Genomic DNA, 21,628 nt, shown 5'->3' with positions numbered 1-21,628 from the left:
AAACTTGGAGCACCAATACAACAAATCAGACAACAAGATCACATGATTTGCTAATAGATTGTGCTTCTAAAAATAACATTACAAAAATAAAGAGCTCTGTCACCTCCGACAAGACTCTTAAGTATTTAAACAAAACAAGAGAAGCAAAACCGTTAAGGTATTCGATCATAGTGGTTAGAGTTCTTACTGAATTTACTTCGGAAGACTTAATCTCTACTTTTGAATCACTTCTACCACCTAATCAAGAAGATGCAATAGAACTTACAACCCCTCTGCATCCCCCGGATTCCACTAATAACTGGATAGTAAACTTGAAAACAGAATACCATAAAAATTAGGCTCACAAGGACGTTTACATTAAGGATTCAATTCTTGTCCTTTTCGAAACTTCTTACGCATCCTACGTTGTTACAATTGCCAAAATTTTGGACCTAAATAAGTCGAAATTTCAAAGCAGCATCCACTTCGAAAGAGGATGCAGCTTTGCTCACCCTCTGGCGCATTGAACAACCAATCACTACTCAATGTGCAAGTGTAGGTAATACAGGACGGATTATCTTCTCAATTTTTAATGAGATGTTTGTGTACCATTCAGTGTGCGAATGCACAACCGTCTTATTAAAAACTGCCAATACAATCCGAACTGTATTAATTGCACGGGGCACAATAAATAAAATAGAAATGACTTAGATTGCAACAATCTTAGTAAGGTCAAGGCTATGTCGAACCTAGCTAGAACCAAAGTAGAACTCCGACAACATCTACGAAATGCGAATCGAGAACAAACCTCTCTCTTTGGTAAAGTTAAAAGACAATGCAATGTCTTCAATATAATTTACAATGATAAGTTGCTATTAATAATGTTTTGTTATTGTAAAATGTTACCCTCTTTAGTATATTGTATATTGTATATGTCTTTAGTACATTGAATATGCAACTAGATAATATCAAATTAGTTGACTCACTCTGACTTATAATTAATTGATTTAAGATTAATAACTTAGAAGACACTAATGTAACAGTATCAAAACGCAACAATATAATAATATATTTTGTCTATTATTCTATATTTGAAAATTTTATATTACTACATGGGTTGACTTAAATAACTTATTAAGAGGAAACAAATAGAATGGCTTATTTACAACAATGTATCAATGTAATAATATTATCTAAGCATTGCTAGACAAAATAAAAATAAGAAAATGTAGCTATACAAAAATATTATTTCTTTGTTGACATCTGAATTACAAATCTAATTGCACTACTTTTTGGTGCTCTAGCTACTATTTACGTTATAATATATTTTATTTGATTTATGTATTGTGCTTGTTGTATAAATATTGTTATGTTGTGTTTGTGTATATATCGAGAATATATTGCTATATTGTGTTTGTGTATAGATCGAGCATATATTGTTATATTGTGTTCATGTAAGCACATATTGTATTATGTGCATTTATAGAGCATATATTGTGTTTCCTGTACTGTGTTTTGTATTGTGTTTGCTGTATATATTGTAAATAGTTTCCTTTTCTTTAGTATGCCGTACATGATTCCTAAATTGGTTGTTATATATTTGGGTTGCATAAGTTGATTTCAAAATTAGGTTACAATAATATTGTATTATGTAAAACATAACTATTGTTTTAAATAATATTATATTAAACATTAAGTATTCAGTATTTAGCTATATTTTGCAACATTTACTATTAATACTGTAATTTAACATTTACTATTAATATTGTATATTGTATTGTATTAAATATTAAGCAATATTTTACATTTAAATATATTTGATGCACTACGTTCAAAGTTATCAATGATAATTATTTTACTGACTTAACTGTACTTTTGCAATGATTACAATAAATATCGCTGATCTTCCAGCCTTACCCTGGCAGTGGTGGCTGCTAGAATAGGTTCCCTCCACTGAGCAGGCTTTAATTCCGTTTAGTTTAGACCTTAGATCGGAAGCCTGATTTAGTGGTCGTATGTCCTGTGTTAAACATTATACTAGCCTAATACGAGAACCAACCCATCACATGCGAAGTATAAGCCAACTGGCATTCCGCCAACTATTTCACCGAGTCAGCCCCGCATTCACCTGCTCTAATTATTTAGGATGATTTGAGGCCTAAGGAGCTAAAGAGACAACAAGAAGAAAGGGCGAGATTCTTGTTACAGAGAAGTAGAAATGAAGATATTTTTTAAAAACATTGCAGTGTTAATATTACTTTATATTTTTACTGGAATGTAGGTTTCTTTTAAAAAAACAATATTGTGATAATTACCTGTAGTTACGTTTTATTTGCTACTGTAACTGCATTCTTCAGAAATTAAATTATTCATGTAACTTTTCGCTCTCGATTTTTGAACGATAAAATTAGTACAAAAAGGGGGGAGATAATAGGCAAGGAAATGCTGTTAATTTACTTTTAGTGCCGTATTCCCTTACTTTTGTTTAAATTTCTTAGTGATATAAATCAAATTTAATAAAAAAGTTGGAGAAAATGTTATATAGTTAACGGCTTTTAAATGTTAAGTCTGTATAGAAATGTGCATTTAGACTAGCTCTCTTACCAGACAGTTTCTTATTCTCTCTGGCCAAAGCATCCTTCTGGTCCTTGAGCTTATCGAAATCGTGTTGCAGTTTTTGTAGTTCTGCTACTTTAGCCCTGAAGTCCCTCTGGGCTTGTTCCAAAAGAGCAATTAACTCATCTACTTTCGACTTGAGATCGTGGTTCACCTTTTCTAACTGCGAGCAACGTTTTTCCAGGTTCTGAGCATGCGTGGTAGCCTTAAAAGGAATAAGATAATAATATTCGAAATTATTTCAAGTAATTATTTCTTTCACAAATAGCTTGTCAGCAATTTGATTTCAGGTTATCAGAGCTGTTAGTCTTTTAAAAACAGGAGAGAAACACGTTAAGTGAAACATAAAGTTAGTAATACAACAATTTTGAGTTTAGCGTAGAGTTAGGTCGATTTTGAGGGCAAACAGGTACAAGTCCGTCTTCGTCAGGAGCAAAGAAATCTGTTAACTTGCAGATTACCTCAATCTTGCAGATTTCTTTGCTCCTGACGAAGATGGACCTGTATCTGTTTGCCCTCGAAAGCGACTGAGATCTCGACATTAAATCTACGCTAAAGTCAAGGTTGTTGCGTTTAGTTTGGCGTAGTCTTTTATTTTTAAATGAAGAATGAATATATTTCAACTTATACTTATAACAACTGAAATATTTCTTACAATATTAAGGCAATGTTAACCTTTCATTCGTGAAAATTCGTATTCTGCAGTTAAGAATGTTACCACTGATGTCCAAATGTGAAGTAGAAAGTTTTAGTTTTCATTTTTTAGCCCAAAAGGGCAATTTGTCCAAAAGGGCTATTAACTTTATTTTGGCATTTTGCGTCGTCCACTGTACAATGGCCAAATATTGTTGCCACCAAATATTAGAGCCCTGCATTATGTTTTAAAAAACCTAAGTAATGAAGAATCTGTATGAATGTATATATGTTTCTCGCATTGTGAAAAACCAACTTAGAAACACCAAACTTTGAATAACGTAATCCTCTATTTGAATATGGGCATCTGGAAGCCCAAATTTACAATTCGCTTTATTACTATTTTATATTTTGTAAAACTTTAACGAATTTTTAATTAATAAACTCAACGGTTTCAAAGTAACGAAAAAGAACTCAACGGTTCAACTCAACGGAATTTTTAATTAATAAACTCAACGGTTTCAAATTTTTAATTAATAAACTCAACGGTTTAATTAATAAACTCACTGGTTTCAAAGCGAGCAGGAAACATTGTACGAAAAAAAAAAATTATCTCCAGAGCGCGAGACTGTGATCGGAAATTCTAAAGATATGCTATTTCTAAATATTTTATGGTATTGCTTTTGAATTGAACTTTATGATTTAAGAGGGACGAATATGACATTTAATAAATAAAGGCGACGCACAAAACGTTAAAAAACGCCCTTTTGGGTATAATATAAAATCTGAAAGAATTCAGTTTTTTTTTATACTACTGACTGGACGGCTCACTGCTTCAAACCAATATGTTCAGGCAGTGGAAAGTTAAGTACTGCCCAGCCAACCATAGTGGAACTGGAACATACATGTATTGGAATTTTACCAATCTTGAAAACTGTTATTTTACAGACAATTACTATGATGTTTTAACAGTTGTACTTCCGGAAGACAAAATTTGGAGCGGTGTCTTTACATTTGAATTTCGAGCAGAATTCGGAATTGTGTTATTAGATGTTACAGTTATTACACTCATTACAGTCTCTAATCTTTACGGTCTTTTCAATCATAATATGTGTTACAAGTGATCAGATTTATCATTTACACACTTAATTAGCTAACTTAGGACTCCATGAGTACTCTGGCGCAATTCGCATCACTTTCGTTCATATTTGTTAATGGTTTTAGCAAGAACAAAAGTTAAGAAAACAAATAAAAAAGTACTCAATCGAATTCATTGAACTTTCATACATCATGGAATACAGTCGAACTCCGCTCTAACGAGCCCTCGAAAGATCCTTTTGAATGATCCTTTTGATAATGATGAATGACGAACGAATGATCCTTTTGGCCCTCTAATTTTCAATACACTTAATGCTATTTTATACTTCGAACTCTTAAAAGTATAAAAATCGGATATAGTGAACTATATGGATATCTTCGATCGATATTATTTTGTATTTTTCGTATTTTTCTCAGAATTTCTGTAAGTTTTAATGAAAAACTACTGACCTTTAAAATACTACAGGTTTAGTGTTAAAATACTAAATGTTAAGCCCATTAAGACGTTTTAAAGAACTTCGTTTACGTGAGAACAATATTAAGTATTCTTGTTTTATTTAATTTGTGGTTTAAGCTAAATCATTGCGAGATTTGTTACTTTCATTCTGAGTGGTAAGCAGTCACAGTAAAAATTGGTCTGAAAACTTTTGTAGTCAGCTTCAAATTTATTTAGTTTTCCTATCTGGCAGTGCATTCCTCCCGCTTTCTGCGAAGTAGGGAGCCTTATTGTGGATAATCTCAACCCTCCGGTGTCGACACTAACTTTTAAAGCGATGCAAGCATTCCAAACGTAAAGGGAAGTTTTGTTGAACTCCCTGAAGTTGAAAATTCCTGTGATCACTTCTTTTATAGCGCTGACTGCTAGCGGTTGCTTTGATGGAGCAAGGGAAGAAAATATGCTTTGCAATGTGAAAGGATGGCATTTACTTCTGGCGCTCGAGCTAATCATATTTGTATGTTAAGCGTGTAAAGATATCAAGTACATTCGAGCAGATTTCTGCGTGATGATTTTCTCATCACGAGGTAACTCGAAAGAATCAAGGAATTTGTTAAGCCGTCTCTTCAGATATCTTATAACCGTTAGTTTTTTCCTTCCAGTTTTCTAGCAGTAAAATTAATAGGAAAAAGGGGGAAATATTATAGTAAATATGGTTAAGTTGCTGAAGTTTCAGCAATTATTGTATGTGTTCATAATTTAGTAAAATTTTCATAATTTGCTTTTCTATTAATTTTAAACTCGATCGAAAACAATGATTTCACTATATTTTTCACTTGTTTCACTATTATTATTTGTACCTTAGTCAGCATCACTAAGCACAATACCAGAAGGTATAGTGCTTAGTGATGCTGACTAAGGTACCAAAGGGCTCATATTCGAATCTCGGAGAAGACATGGATATTTAAATGCATAATGCAAAATATACGGCGAACGGAATGCCCTCTAGAGTGGTTTAGTGGTAGGCTAGGAAGGGTAGGAGACTCCCAACCTGTTATCCAGGGTGCCCTCCTTCAAAACTAGGGCGGAACTAGGCATAATGTCACCTATATGGTGCCTGAGGTTCATTACCAATGACAGTCGCAACCTTCTTTCACTCCTTGCCACGTTAAAATTCGTGGACGTATTCTGATTAGATCAGACAAGTGAGATTAGTCAGAATAACATAGTCCTTTTTCTCTTGCAATTGATAACGCGCCTTAATACTCAAGTACTTTGGTAGCTAAGTTAAACATTAGGTCTACACGTTCGACAAGTAGGAGCTAGAGTTAAATTTTGCATTCCAGGGTGTTGGACTGATTGTAAACAATTCACATTTTTTTTTAGCTGATTTTCATTAAGATCACATGAAAATACGTTTATAAAGAAAACTCTCAGAATTTTAGGTGTCTTAATGAAAATTTCCCTGCAAGCATTAATTCCAAAGTTTTCCGCTGTTATATGGACACAGTCTGAACATCATTTTAATATTTGAAGTGTTGTTAATGATGCATTTACGAGGACTTTATAATGCTTTTTGGAATCTTTATTATCTTTATAAGGTATTTCTCGCGCCTTCCTAGCGTGCCTTCGTGGTGTAGTGGTTCTGCACGCTGGGCCGGTATTCCAGAGGTCTGTGGTTCAATTCCCGGCGAAGGCGTTGCTAATTTTTCATCGCACCTGCCTTCAAAAATATACCTAATGTCTCTACATCGTAAAAAAACTAAACGAAGAGTAGTTGAGATTTTAATGTTTTGCCTGTCATTATTTGAAAAAACATTTTTTGCCTAGGAAAGTGAATGCAAGGTTCCTGTCTAAAAATTAGGAAAATTACGCAGTATTTATTTCATATTTCAGAATTAAATTACTGTATATGTACTGTATATACAATCAAGTGTACAGAATATTCCAAAAATGATGGGTTGTTTTCCAAATTCCATTTAGTGTTCCTGAGAGCCGCTTACCAAGTCTCGCTTTAGTAAACCAAAAGCGCAAAAGTCCACAGAAGAAGCGCGAAATAAGTGTCAGTTGACTTAGACATGTTTGACTAGAGGCTTTATCCGTACAAAGCTAATTTCTTTTCCATATAACGCTGAAATAGTTTCTTCAAAAATTAGTTATAAAATGTTCTGCTAATAGTAAAATTTATTTTAGTTTTACTTGAGACTTTTTTAAGTTTTAATTTACCTTTGTAACAAAATCCTATACAACTATCAAGAATCTCGTTGGGAACTTTTCTGTTTTGTATGGTCATTTTCGTCAGGTGAGCAATCGAAAATTGATATTGTTTTCACTACATTCACTTAAATATAGCCATGCTTCATCCAGCATTATCACAAATTTGCATTTGTCAGCAACTTGGTGTTTTCTATATAATTTGTTTACATTTACCCAATATCTTTTGCAGAAACAGATGAACTTTAGGTTTAAACATCTTATTTTAACTTCCAATCTTTATGAATGATTTTTGATTACAGTACCAGACGACATAACTAGTTCCGAGGATATGGAACTTTGAGTCGGTGGATTATCCTTCAAGATTAGCGACGTTACATGCTCAATACTTACTCGCGTTCAAACGGTCTTAGGATATGCGACCATTTTTTGTTTTTTAATTTCAGCTTGACTATTTTTTCCTTTCATATTGATATTAAATATACGTTTATTTGAAATACAATAACCTCGAATTTTATACTGCTTTGCAATTTGCTCATAAGAATATTTTTCTTCGAAAAATGTATTTACGTAACTTTCTAGCCATCTATCAATTTTAGGACCACTTCCAAAATAAATCTCTTACTATGAATTATAATCAAAACCAAATAGCAACAGACAATTAAATTGAAAATGTCAAATTTTTATCTCAAAATGCTAACCAGAAGATTTAAATATAAAATCGTTTTCATAAATTGCTAACGACCTTCTGTATTACTGTTATTGAATTTACTAGAAAATTATTCATTATTTGCATGAGATATACTCGTATCTAATTATTGTTACTCCTGTCTGATTTACTTCATAATTACCAATGACAGTCGCAAAATTCCATTAATCGTATCAGTCAAAATCGTATAAATTACATGCTTAACTTACTATATTATACATAACTTTTTCTCAGTTTGCTATTGTAATTATTATCAGTTAAAGTTAATCTTAGCAAACGTAAATGCAATTTTATAATTTATCATGTGCAATAATGTGCATTGCATACATTGAAAATTATTAGAATTTTCACAATACTCAGCATTTTGTGAAATGACTAATATTTCATGCGCTTATTTTTATTGAAAAATGTATCTGCTTTTCTTACCTTCTCCAAATCCATGATAAGGACTTCGACTTCGCTCTGTAGTCTGGATTTATGTTTCTCCAGTGCGCTACATTTGTTGAGGAGTGCCTGAAGTTGTTCCTCATATTCAGCTGTCTTCTGAGCCAGGCGACGCCTAAAAATTGAAAATATATAAGTTTTAAATTTGCTCGGTTTTTCCTCTGATAAAGTCTCATTTTAATTTTTCTTTCTCTCACACCTGATCTCTTAAATAAAATTCCTTGTTTTCCCATAATATATTCTGTTCTACTGCACAGTTTTTATACAGTGCAATAGAAATCGTAATAGGTCTGTCTGTACTGCTCAACAAAATAATTTACTTATCCTGGATACAGAAAGTAAAATTATATAATTATTTTAATGCGCATTTTGTACAGCTGAAAGGAGTACAAAATCGTAAACAAAAATCATATCCTCTCGTATCGTAAACAAAAATCATGTTATAATGAATGTCTTTATAACTTGTAACGAAAGATTTTATAATCTTTGAGTACTTTTTTGCTTGGGCGAACCAGCAACTTGAAACAATTTTTAGCATATTTAGTAAAGTTCTTACAGCTAACATAAAATGATTTCATAGAAATCTAATGCTTTTTTTATGTGTCGAGATATTTGCGGTCCTGCAGCTCTTTCACCGAATTCAAACGGTATTCTTTGCAGGATTTCTTCGGCTACTTTGCTTGTTTCCTGTCTCCTCACTGGAATCACTGTCGCTTTCACATTCACTGTCTATTACATTCATTTTTCGTCTTCTCATACCCCTTACTTCACCGCTATCTTCATCACTGCTTTTCTCCTCTCTATCGTAAAGTAATCTATACATAAACTTAATTTCGTTTTTCATCAAACAACGATCGAACTCATCTTCACTTGAACTGGTTCCTTCATCGTATTCCATGCTTATTGGGCTCCGTAACTTTGAAAATAATATTCCTGTTGCCACGATTGTCGAATTCGAGCTAACATATATAATAATAAATCTAAAAAACACCTGCTTAAGACAAAGATTGGCAATTGTTGTATGTGCATGTATTACTGAATACACTCATGAAGCGATATTGCCCAAAATAAACCGAAAAAACATCATTGCCTCTCGTCAAACCGACTACCCGTCAAACCGAGTGGGTAGTCCGTCAAACCGAGTGGTGACCGGAGTCGCCTCTCGATTTACCGTACCAAATTCAAGCAGTAACAGAGATTCAGTAATTTAGTAAGAGAGAGTCACCTGTCGTATCTAAAGGGTTAATATACGCTCTTCAGCTGCTGATGTAGGTCTTTTACTGAGCCGAAATCTGTATTAAAATCTAATTTTTTCTTTGACTGGTTTTGTTGAGTGATCTGTTCGGTATTTCTGGATATCCGTTACTCCCAATTATTTAATCACTCTTTCGTTCACTGTAGTTAATCGTAACTGTACTGTCACTGAATAATTTAGAAAACAGGGCTTAAAACTATTCAGCACATAAATATTGAACAATATGGAAATGAAATCTGAAACGCAAACATATAAATGTGTATGTTATGTAGTTTGCCTCAGATTCATGGAATAGTTGACATAAAACACTACCAGTAAATTCTTAATAGCAAATGTATAAAAATGAAAGATATTAACAAAATATATAAAGTATAAAAATACAAAATATGATCAAAAGGAAAAATCGAATGAAATTTAGTCTGTAATAATAGAGATCTGTAAAGAAAATGCTGTCGAAATCAAATAAAGTGCTACAAATCTGCTAATTTTTACATCATGCACTCATCTAATTTGATATATCAACTTTTCGGGATACAGATGCGATAATAATTAAATGTGTAGTATTTCCATATTGATAATGAGAAGAAATTTGAAAAGTTCATATTCTCGAATATTCCTTCAGGTGCAAACACTATAGGAAATATTACTAATAAGTAAGAGTAAATGCTTCGTTTGATAAAAAATTTGAAGAGCTTCATTTAAAGAAAGAACTTTCTTTTTCAGATGTTCAAAAACAAAACGTCTGGAGCATACACAGTAGAAGAATGTATTTCATTATTTTACAAGTCTCGTTTTGAGTCCCACTGCGGTCTTTACAAAATTTTATATTAGAGCAGGGACAACTTCTAGTTTATTTAAAGAGCTTCTTGGTCCAAAACTGCGACGTTAAGTCTCAAGAAAGTCCTGGGGTACCATATAGACCATGAGATAATGCCAGAAGGCTCATGGGTAGTCTGTAGTCTTATGAGAGTCCATGATATAAGCCATGAGATTTCATGCGATGCCTGTGGTTTTATTGGAAAGTCTCACTAGTTGTAAGATTTTCCAGAATGCTTGTGGTCTGTGGAAGACCATGGGATGATATAAGTGGTCTGGTCGAATGTCTGTGGTCTTATAAGAAGCCAAGATAAGAGCCATGAATTTTCACGGAATTTCTAAGGTCTTATGATGAATACCATATTGACCACACGTGAGGATCATATTGGCCATACGATCTCATAGAATCTCATGGATGATCATTAGATAATTTGGCTCCCACAAATTAATCCACAATCCTTCATAGGATGTTTGTGGTATCACGGTAGCTGTTGATACAAATCTGAGTGCCCTTTTACGGATGATCTGTGCTTGAAGACAGATCTGTCTTCAAGAAACTGTCATATGTGCTGAAAAACATTGTATATTAATTTGCTTCATCAATCTTCAGAATATTATGCATCTACTTACAAAATGCCCAAGCTTCACGCGTGCATATCAATATTTAAAGTAATACGTTTACTATTATAGCCCTGAGACTAAATTGATGCTCAAGAATTACAAAGCAATTATTTTTGCCATCCGATTGTTCAAAATTTTTAAACATTTCATTAACTCACCAGATGCTGAAAAAACGATTGTAAATAGAAGACAGTCATAACGAAGCTTGAAGATTCTTTAAAAATTCAGAACAAAAATAGTCTAAACTTAGGTCTTTTTAATGAAATACTTAATTCTTCGTGGTATTTTAAGCAAATGTCGTCTTAAGGATGAAAGATTGCTAGTAATCTTTTCAATAGAGTTTTGTATTAAAAAATTTGCATCTTTTACCTGAGTTCGTCCACTTCATCGGCATGTGATTGGCATTCAGCTTCATATTTGGACTTCCAGGTAGCGGCTTCTCCATTGGCCTTGGAGAGTTGACGTTCCAAGTCCAACCTAGCCTCGGACTCCTCGTCCAGTTGGGTCTTCAGGCTCTCCACTTCGACCTCCAGTGTGTGGGAGTGCTGCTCCAGAGCCTGACGCCTCTGCGAGAAATGAAAATATGAATTATTAAGATAGCGAAATGAGTGCGCATTGCGTGAACTGGATGTATTACAGATGTGGCGTTCCGACAGATACTTCAACTTCTATTCATGAGATGGCGCCACGTGTAAAATCCAGTTCTTAATCGGAGCAGCAAAGCGACATCTTTACTCACTCAGACTTCTCGTCAGACAACTGTACGCGACGGTAGCTCTGCGTGTTCTGAGCTCTGCGTTCCGAGCTCTGTGTTCCGAGCTCTGCGTTGATCTCTGCAATGTAATTTAAATTGTAATTTAGTACTTAATATATTCTTTTGTTATAGGAGATCGTCTACTCTTATTTTCTTTAATTATATCATGCATTAAGCACACGACCACCAAAAGTGGTGACCTTTTGACTGAGCACGCTACTGACAATGGATTTTCAACGACCCTAAGCCACGTGCATCCAAGGCATTCTGAAGAACTGACTAAAAATAACAACGAATATGGACATTAAACGTATGCTACAACGTACCCCTTCAATTATTTTTAGAAGTATTGATATATATTGCTTGTGTTTTTTTCAAAGTCGTGCATATCATCGCAAGGAGCTTCAGCAAATCATCAATGTGATCTGTTCCGTTCCGCTGACTTCGCCAGTCGTGCAATAATTCTTCGATCATTCAACTTTTGTGACAAATGTGATACAATAGTGATTTTCGCTAAATATGCTACATCAGTAATTTTTCTGCAACCTGCTACGGCAAAATTCTTCCCTCAGTATTCGAAAGTAGTGAATTTTTTTCCCATGTGCTACAGGAGTGATTTCCTTTTTCCTTCGAAAGTGCCTTAGCAGTGTGAAGTGGTGATTTTGTGTGTGCGCAATACAAAATGAACGCATCATTTTTTTTTTCTCAAATAAGGGTTTCTTTTCAAATGCATTTCGGTAAAATATTATTTGTGTGTGTAATTGCTGACCCTGTCTTATTTGTGTATCGTTACGTAAATTTTTTTCTGCATGGTTAAAATATTTATTGTTATCATGGTAAAATATCAATAGTGTATCCTCATGCTACAATATTTGTGCTGTTAAGTGTTTATTAATTAAAGTAAAAATTATCTATCAGTATGCCCGACGATATTCCACCAGAGCCACAAATCACACGCGTTGTGGTGAAGCCACCGCCTTTCTGGAAAAATAATCCTTCATTGTGGTTCGCTCAGATCGAAGCACAATTTTCTATCGCTCGCATTAGTAAGGATTCTACAAAATTCATATTTAATGCAGCAATTGAGTCTGATATTCTGAATTCAGTGCATGACTTAATTCTCAAACCACCTGATTGTGATAAATACTCCAAACTGAAACAGCGGCTCATTGAAATCTATTCAGAAAGTGAATCTTCAAAAATACGTACTTTACTACAAGGACTTGAACTTGGAGATCAGCGACCTTCATACTTGCTGTCACGAATGCGTGATCTGGCAGGAAGCCATTTTAGTGACGACTTGTTGAAGTCACTATGGCTTTCGCGTCTCCCTAATAACATACAAATAATTCTTGCTGCTTCCAATGAAGATCTAACCCGTTTAGCAGCAATGGCTGACAAAATTAATGAACTTGTTACTCCAGCTTATGTCAGTGCTGCTAATGCTGCACCTTCCAGTAGGGCCCACGTAATAAATTTCGTGCCTGAAGCAGGAGTCGATCTCGTCACAATACTCGAACGCAGTACAAAGAACCCACAAGTGGCATATGTTTTTATCATATGAATTTTGGCGCTCAAGCTCGCAAGTGTGCCCCTCCATGCACTTTTGAACAAGCGGGAAACTAAATGGGCGGTCTTCTGCTGGCCAACAGAATGTCCGCCACATCGACAGAATAGTACTGGTTGATCGTTCAACTCAGTCATGTTTTCTATAAGATACTGGAGCTGACATATCAGTGCTCCCGAGAACTAAAACAAATGCTCACCAACTTAATAAACTTGTACTGTATGCAGCCAATGGTACCCAAATTGCAACCTACGGCACCAAACTATTGACACTTGATTTAAACTTGCGCCGGACTTTCAAGTGGCCTTTTATTATTGCGGATGTAACTCAAGCAATTATTGGTGTCGACTTCTTGACACATTTCCACCTTCTAGTGGATGTCAAGAATAATTGCTTAATTGATGCTACAACTCAGTTGACATCACAGGGCCAAGCTTCTCACATATCGAACGTACCTACCAACATAAGTGTTGTATCGGGCAGCACACGGTTTCATCAGTTATTAGCAGAATTCCCTGACATTTTAAACCCACCCAAATCAGGGCAGCATACTCATCAGCCAGAAGTGTATCATCACATTGAAACACATGGCCCACCTGTATTTTCCAAGCCTCGTCGTCTTTCTCCAGAGATGCTAAAAGCTGCTCGCAAAAAATTTGAATTCATGCTAGCACAGGGAACCATTCGCCCATCTAAAAGTCCATGGGCCAGTCCACTTCACATGGTTAAAAAGTCTAATGGTGACTGGCGGCCTTGTGGAGATTATCGTCGACTTAATGCCGTCACAGTCCCTGACAGATATCCAGTCCCACATATCCAAGACTGTACCCATCTTTTTCATGGGACAAACATATTTTCTACCCTCGATCTTGCCAGAGCATATCATCAGATCCCAGTGCATGCTGAAGATGTGCCCAAGACCGCAGTGACTACACCATTTGGTCTCTTTGAGTACTTATATATGCCATTTGGGCTTCGCAATGCTGGCCAAACATTTCAGCGTTTCATACACCAAGTACTGTCTGGCCTCGATTTCTGCATCCCATATTTTGATGATATCCTGGTTGCATCTACAGATGCGGAGGAACATTTTCAACATCTGCGTCAGATTTTCACTCGCCTTAAAGATCATGGATTAAAACTAAATCCATCCAAATGTGTACTTGGTCAACCCTCAGTTTCCTTTCTTGGATGTCTTATCACCCAGAATGAAGTCAAACCTTTACCGGAAAGAGTCAAAGCAATTAACGACCTACCTCAGCCCAAAACCATCTCTGAACTGAAGCGTTTTCTAGCAATGTTAAATTTCTACCGACGCTTTCTGCCAAATGCCGCAAAAACACAAGCCTGCCTACATGAGTTTCTGAAGAATAGCAAAAAAAAAAAACGATCGACGAGCTGTCCCTTGGACTGAATCTGCATCTGCAGCATTCGTGCAATGCAAACACGATCTGGCAAATGCAGCCACACTTTTTTATCACTCACCTAGTGATCAGCTCTCTATAATGGTAGATGCATCTGACACGGCCATAAGAGCAGTGCTTCAAGCCCATACCACTAAAGGACTTTTCCCAATGGCATTCTTCTCCAGAAAACTTACTACTGCAGAAAGGAAATACAGCACATATGACAGGGAGCTACTTGCTGTGTACTGTGCTGTTAAATACTTCGGCAAAACTTGGAAGGACACGACTTCATCATTTTCACCGATCATCGACCATTAACCTTCGCTTTTAGAAAAAACTCTGACTCATGTTCTCCTCGTCAGCTTCGACATCTGGATTTCATCGCCCAGTTTAGTACAGATATCAGATATGTCTCTGGTACTGATAATTGTGTCGCTGATGCCTTGTCTCGGGTAAACAATATCAACCTCACTACCCTAGATTTCTCTGAAATTGCAAAAGCTCAATTGCATGATGAGGAACTCAAGAACCTAATCTCAAATCCACAAACCTCCCTTCACTTACAACCGCTGCACATTGATCCAACGCTTAAAATTTACTGTGACATAGAGAACAATAGAATACGTCCCTATATTCCTGTCAATTTTAGACGTGAAGTGTTTAATGCCTTGCACAATTTGGCACATCCTGGAATCCGTGCCACCAAAAAGCTGATCGCAAACAGATTTGTCTGGCCAGCAATGAATCAAGACATCACAGAATGGACTCGTTCATGTATTAGATGTCAACGGTGTAAAGTATCCCGTCACACTCACAGCCCCATTCAACAATTTAACCTTCCAGCAAGACGTTTTGATCATGTGCACTTGGACTTTGCCTCCTTCCATGTTGGCCCATTGCCTCCTTCAAATGGTTACACTTACCTCCTCACTTGTATTGATCGGTACACAAGATGGCCTGAAGCCATTCCTATTGAAAATATATCCGCTGAAACTGTAGCTCGAGCATTCATCTCCCAGTGGCTTTCAAGATTTGGCATGCCTACCACCATCACTACTGACCAAGGCCGACAATTTCAATGTCACTTGTTCGCATCCCTCACCTCTCTTCTTGGCATTCGCCTATTCGCACAACACCATACCATCCATCTGGAAATGGGATGGTGGAACGCTTTCACCAATCTCTCAAACAAGGTCTGAAGTGCCACAGTAGCACACACTGGACAGAAGCCTTACTCCTAGTCTTGCTTGGTCTTCGCACAGCATTCAAAGAAGACATTGGTAGCACTTGTGCTGAAATGTTATATGGTGCAACCCTCCGTCTGCCAGGTGAATTCTTTCACCCAGAATCTACTCCAGTTATCGACCCTCCAACATTCCTTCAACGTTTACGTGAGACCATGAGCAATATCTCGCCAACCCCAGCATCTTCGCATAACCAGCCAAGCTATTTTGTACATCCTGCGCTTGAGACATCTTCGCACGTATTCGTGCGCAACGATGCAATCAAGCCAACTTTAACACCTTCATACGATGGTCCATTCAAAGTTGTCAAACGAACACCGAAACATTTCACCATCATCTGCAATGGCAAACAATCAGTGATTGGAATCGATCGTCTCAAACCAGCATTTCTAATGCAAGATCCAACAACTTCCTCATCAACATCACTCCCGGAAGAAAGCTTACATCCCGTTAAAGAGCAACCTAAAACTACCAGATCTGGAAGAAAGGTTAAATTTAACTCAAAGTACTTATAACGTACCGATGGTACTTGGGGGGGAGTACTGTGGCGTTCCGACAGATACTTCAACTTCTATTCATGAGATGGCGCCACGTGTAAAATCCAGTTCTTAATCGGAGCAGCAAAGCGACATCTTTACTCACTTAGACTTCTCGTCAGACAACTGTACGCGACGGTAGCATGAACTGTGTTCCGAGCTCTGCGTTGATCTCTGCAATGTAATTTAAATTGTAATTTAGTACTTAATATATTCTTTTGTTATAGGAGATCGTCTACTCTTATTTTCTTTAATTATATCATGCATTAAGCGCACGACCACCAAACAGATGATCATTGAAAGCGATGAACTTGATTTTATGACACCGCTTGGCTGTTTATATTAAAAAGTAATCAAGAGAGTTCAAATTGTTTTATTATGTAATTAGTAAATTTCAATTTGAGTTACGGTGCTATCTCAGCAGATATATAACCTTTTGTCAATATTTCTAATCTGTAATCTTTATTTCGATTAGACTGTCAAGGATTGGTTGTGATTGATTGACGTTTTTAATAGTTTATATGAACCTATACTTAACAAATGAAATTCTTCCGTATAAGCCTGTGGATGAAAGTCAATAAATTGCCATTTTTCAAAGCAAAACTTTTTTTTATTTGACACTAATTATACAAAAATACTACTGCCCGATAGATAAATAATTATACCGGCAAATGGTTTTCAGAATTTAAGACATTCATCATATTTATCAATACTTATTTAGAGCTATTCCTGTTTATGGGTACACGTGGCTTATACACACTTTGTATTTATTTTTTTCTTTAAACATGTGTAATACTTTGTACATACACTGGAGTGACAAAAGTCATGGGATACCTCCTAATATTTTGTCGTTCCTCCTTTTGCCCGGCGAAGTGCAGCAACTCGACGTGGCATGGACTCAACAAATCGTTGGAAGTCCCCTGCAGGAATATTGAGCCATGCTGCCTCTATAGACGTCCATAATTGTGAAAGTGTTAACAGTGCAGGGTTTTGGGCACGAACTGACCTCTCGATGATGTCCCATAAATGTTCGATGGGATTCATGTCGGGCGATCTAGATGGCCAGATCATTCGCTGGAATTGTCCAGAATGTTCTTCTAACCAATTGCGAACAATTGTGGTCCGGTGACATGGCGCATTGTCATCCATAAAAAACCCATCGTTGTTTGAGTACGTGAAGTCCATGAATGGCTGTAAGTGATCTCCAAGTAGCTGAAGGTATCCATTTCCAGTCAATGATCGGTTCAGTTGCACCAGAGGACCGAGTCCATGCCACGTAAAAACAGCTCAGACCATTATGGAACCACCACCAGCTTGAAAAGTGCCTTGTTGACAACTTGGGTCCATGGCTTCGTGGGATCTGCACCACACTCGAACCCTACCATCAGCTCTTACCAACAGAAATCGTGACTAATCTGACCAAGCCACGGTTTTCCATTCGTTTAGGGACCAACCGATATGCTCACGAGCCCACGAAAGTTGCTGCAGGCGATGTCGGGCTGTCAGTAAAGGCACTCGAGTCGGTCTTCTGCTGGTATAGCCCAAGGAAGACAAATTTCGCCGCACTGTCTTATCGGACACGTCCCTCGTACGTCCCATATTGATTTCTGCGGTTATTTGACGCAGTGTTGCTTGTCTGTGAACATTGACAACTCTACGCAGACGTCGCTGGTCTCGGTCGTTAAGTGCAGGTGATCGGCCACTGCGCTGTCCATGGTGGGATGTTATGCCTGAAATTAGATACTCTCGGCACACTCTTGACATTGTGGATCTCGGAATGTTGAATTCCCTAACGATATCCGAAATGGAATGATCCATGCGTCTAGCTCCAACTACCATTCCGAGTTCAAAGTCTGTTAATTCTCGTCGTGAGGCCATAATCACGTCAAAGCCTCTTCACATGAATAACTTGAACACAAATGAAAGCTCTGCCAAAGCACTTCGCATTTATACATTTTCTACGCGATACTACTGCCATCTGTATATTTGCATATTGCTATCCCATGACTTTTGTCACTTCAGTGCATATAGTGTCTATAAGTATTTTGTTGAGCAATATGAAAAAATATGTAATTTATTTTCGTAATTTCAGTGTCGCCTATCCTTACAGTTATTATAAGGATAAGTAAAATATATACTTCGAGAGTGTTACATGTTTCATACTAGCTTTAACAGCAGGAACAGAGGAAATAAGCATATAAGAAAACTATAACGACCAACAGGAAACTAGTGTATCATACATCTGAAGCAAGAGTGTATTTTATCATGATCAAAAATAAGATGTCTAGATGAATAGATTATTGGTCAGCCAAATTCAACTGGTCCTAGAAGAGAGTGTCCATCTTTGAGATTGGTATTTCAGTAAACTACTACAGTAGCCTTAGAAGTTCACCCACAACGATATATCTAATCTCATCGAGACCTTACAACTGGCAAAAGATTGGAAGAATACAAGAACAAATTCATGCATATTCCTTTCTTTCTGTTCATCATCTGTGGGATATCACGCATGCGAAATATCATGATCCTTCTTCAAGAAATATGCATAAGCTCAGCGAACTGTTTCAGAGGATATATGTTGTGTTGACAAAGAATCTGTTCCTAGAAGTTTTCCAACCAAGTTTACATATGAAAGTGAACTAACAGTTACAGATCATTAGTTAGGTGTTATACATAAAGAACTTTCTTTAGTGTTGGTTAAACTATAGAAGATTCTTTCTTTAGTAATTTATTTTTAGTGTCTCAGTAAAACAGCTCTAAGAAATCTGAATTATTAATTCACTAGAACATTAGACATTATACAGTTGCACGTACCCTTTCCTCATCTTCTAGCCTCCTTCTGGTCTCTTCTAGCTGAGTAGCTAACTGGCCTTTCAAGTGATTAGAGTTGTCCAGCTGCACCTTATATTCTTGAACCTCCTTCATGAGTTCCACATTTTCGGAGCTGAGACGACTCCTCTGAGAGCTAACCTCTGTTACCTGACGGTTGAGCTCCTCGATGTGAATATTCAAATCATGGATGGTGATTTCCAACTTCTCGACCGTTTTCTGGGCAGCCACCTAAAGATGACGTAAAAAGGACGTTATTTTATAATCAGATTAAGTACCTTTTGGCTCTAACATTTCTAAGAGGTATAAAAGTTTACTCTAGGTCTTGTAGTTTCATAATTTTGTAAAGAATTTAGAATTTCTGAGTGTTGTTTTGTTTTAGCTACGTGAAGAATCAGGGCTTTTGCTTAAGTAGTTCTTTATGCCCCGCACTGGCAAATTGAAGCAGTAATGGTATGTTTTAAGTTAATATTGGACTGAAATTTTGGTTTTTGCTTAGGTTAGAGATATTGTGAGTCTTTGACAAATTCCCGATTAATTTGCAAAATGGAGAAGTGCATTTGTGAAGGGCAGAGAGGAAGCTTTCTAATTAATTCAGTCTTCCACAAATTAAATAAGAGGTTAAAACTTTAGATAATTTGCAAAGTATATTTTATGTTTTAACTTATTTTCATATGATATAGAATTATACTGTCCCTAACTCTTATTAGAATGTAAAAGACTTAACGAATATTTAAGTTAGAGTTCTTGAAAGTTTAAAGCAGAGGTGTCTAAAGTTTTAGCTTCCCTGGGCCACACACTGGAAAAAGATGTGATATTTTGTGTCACATAAATTATTTCTAATTCTAGTCATGAAATTCCAAATAAAATAATCACGTAATTGTGTAGGTTTCATTGAAGCTCCTCCGGTTTCCTCAAATTTTACAGCTAAAAGAAATTTTTGAATTTCTTCTTTAGGAGAGAAACGTGTGAAACTGACCAGGTCTGTTCACTTTTGCTCAGTGTGTGCTATATATATATATATATATATATATATATATATATATGTGAAAGCTCATGAACAGAAAACTTTTAAGTGAATCAGCGAGTTAATCAATTCATTTGGCGAGTCTTTTCTTTCTTAGCACTAACGATGACTGAGGAGAAAAAGTAATTAAGTATTTTTTTAATATAATGACAGCAATATAGAATTATTTTGACATTGTGTCATTGTACTTGATATTGCATACTTAAAATTTTATTATAAATTATGTTTATAATTAAGAATATAACAAGAAATCATAAAGTTATTACAATATTTGACCTTGAATTTAAGAAACTAATGCACCAGTGTCTGGGTGTCTGGTTCTGTTGCAGTGGTGTCAATTCTCAGGGAAATCCAAAAGTGTTCATCCAACATCCTGATTCTAATTTTACTCTTAATGCGCTTCACTCTCGAAAACAGTTGTTCACAAATTTGCGTTCTTGCAGTAATGATGACATGAATAATGCATGACTGTGTAAGGCGGCATATTTGTCTCTGGATGGGTATGATTTATAAAATTCCAACAATGAAATTTTCCTTAAGGTGAATGTCAGATAGCAACTCTATGCATTCTGTTTGAAAATTTATTGGTAATATCTGTATCGATTGTAAATGAACTTGCTGAAATACAAAAATTTTTATTATTTTTCTGAAAATCTTGAAAAATATTTTCAAATTGAAATTCTTGTCGAAAAGTAAGTAATCGGAAAGTAAGGCTGCGTATTTTTTTACTTTATTTAGGGTTATGTTAGTCTAACTTGTTTGAATTTAAATAATTGTTTGCATTTAGTTTGGCTTCCTTTAGACACGCAAAACATATTTTATTTCGCTTCGAAACGTTAAATAATCCGTCTGTCCATGTTACATTGTATACGAGACAGTTTCTCTTAGAAAGTCTTACACGGAATCATCCCTCCAATCAGGTAGATAGCCCTCGAGTGCATTGCCATAATCAAATAAACCAAACTATATATGTTAAAAACCAGCTTCAACTCCCGATCGGAATGATCACTGAGAAAGGTTCTTGATATTTCTTTTGTGCTTCGAGCTCTTTTCTGGGGCCTCACTGATGCTTGCTTTGAGCAGCATACGGCACGTGAGTTCGACATCCCAGCTTAAACAGAAAGTTTTTAGCAACGACACTGACTGTAACATATTTCTATCGTCTAGCTCTGCTATATAATTATCCGGCAGTTCGCGGGGTAGCGCCTGGGAATCTGGTGCACGGAGCCTAATACTGACATCTTGGGGCCCCCTGATGGTTGTCGTTCCTAAGATTAACTAGGCTCAACAATACCTTAATCACCAATGGTACTACAGAGGTGCTGGCCTAGTTTCATGCTATGTTATGTCATTTAATTATCTAGCACTAGCCATTTCGCTAGCCGAAAACAATTGCGTACTTAGTAATCTGAGCCAACGCTTGTCAAGCTGTTTGCATTATACT

The 21,628-nt window shown here is 36.2% G+C and overlaps 1 protein-coding gene across 1 annotated transcript in view; it reads right to left on the bottom strand.

Annotated features, from left to right (window-relative positions):
- LOC118190400 (paramyosin-like) overlaps positions 1 to 21,628 on the bottom strand; it is a 123,706-nt gene that overhangs the window by 41,688 nt on the left and 60,390 nt on the right. Inside the window, exons 6-9 of the mRNA XM_085815089.1 lie at positions 19,143 to 19,388; positions 11,191 to 11,387; positions 8,112 to 8,244; positions 2,584 to 2,800 (exon numbers count right to left, since the gene is read on the bottom strand). Of these exons, the coding sequence (XP_085671215.1) occupies positions 2,584 to 2,800; positions 8,112 to 8,244; positions 11,191 to 11,387; positions 19,143 to 19,388 (793 nt within the window). The remainder of the gene's footprint in view (positions 1 to 2,583; positions 2,801 to 8,111; positions 8,245 to 11,190; positions 11,388 to 19,142; positions 19,389 to 21,628) is intronic.

Source organism: Stegodyphus dumicola, chromosome 4, assembly GCF_044657685.1.
Source record: "Stegodyphus dumicola isolate Sdum_Otavi_A_Nest chromosome 4, ASM4465768v1".
NCBI lineage: Eukaryota > Metazoa > Arthropoda > Arachnida > Araneae > Eresidae > Stegodyphus > Stegodyphus dumicola.
Note: the sequence above shows the minus strand (reverse complement) of the source record. Positions and strands in the feature narration are given on the sequence as shown.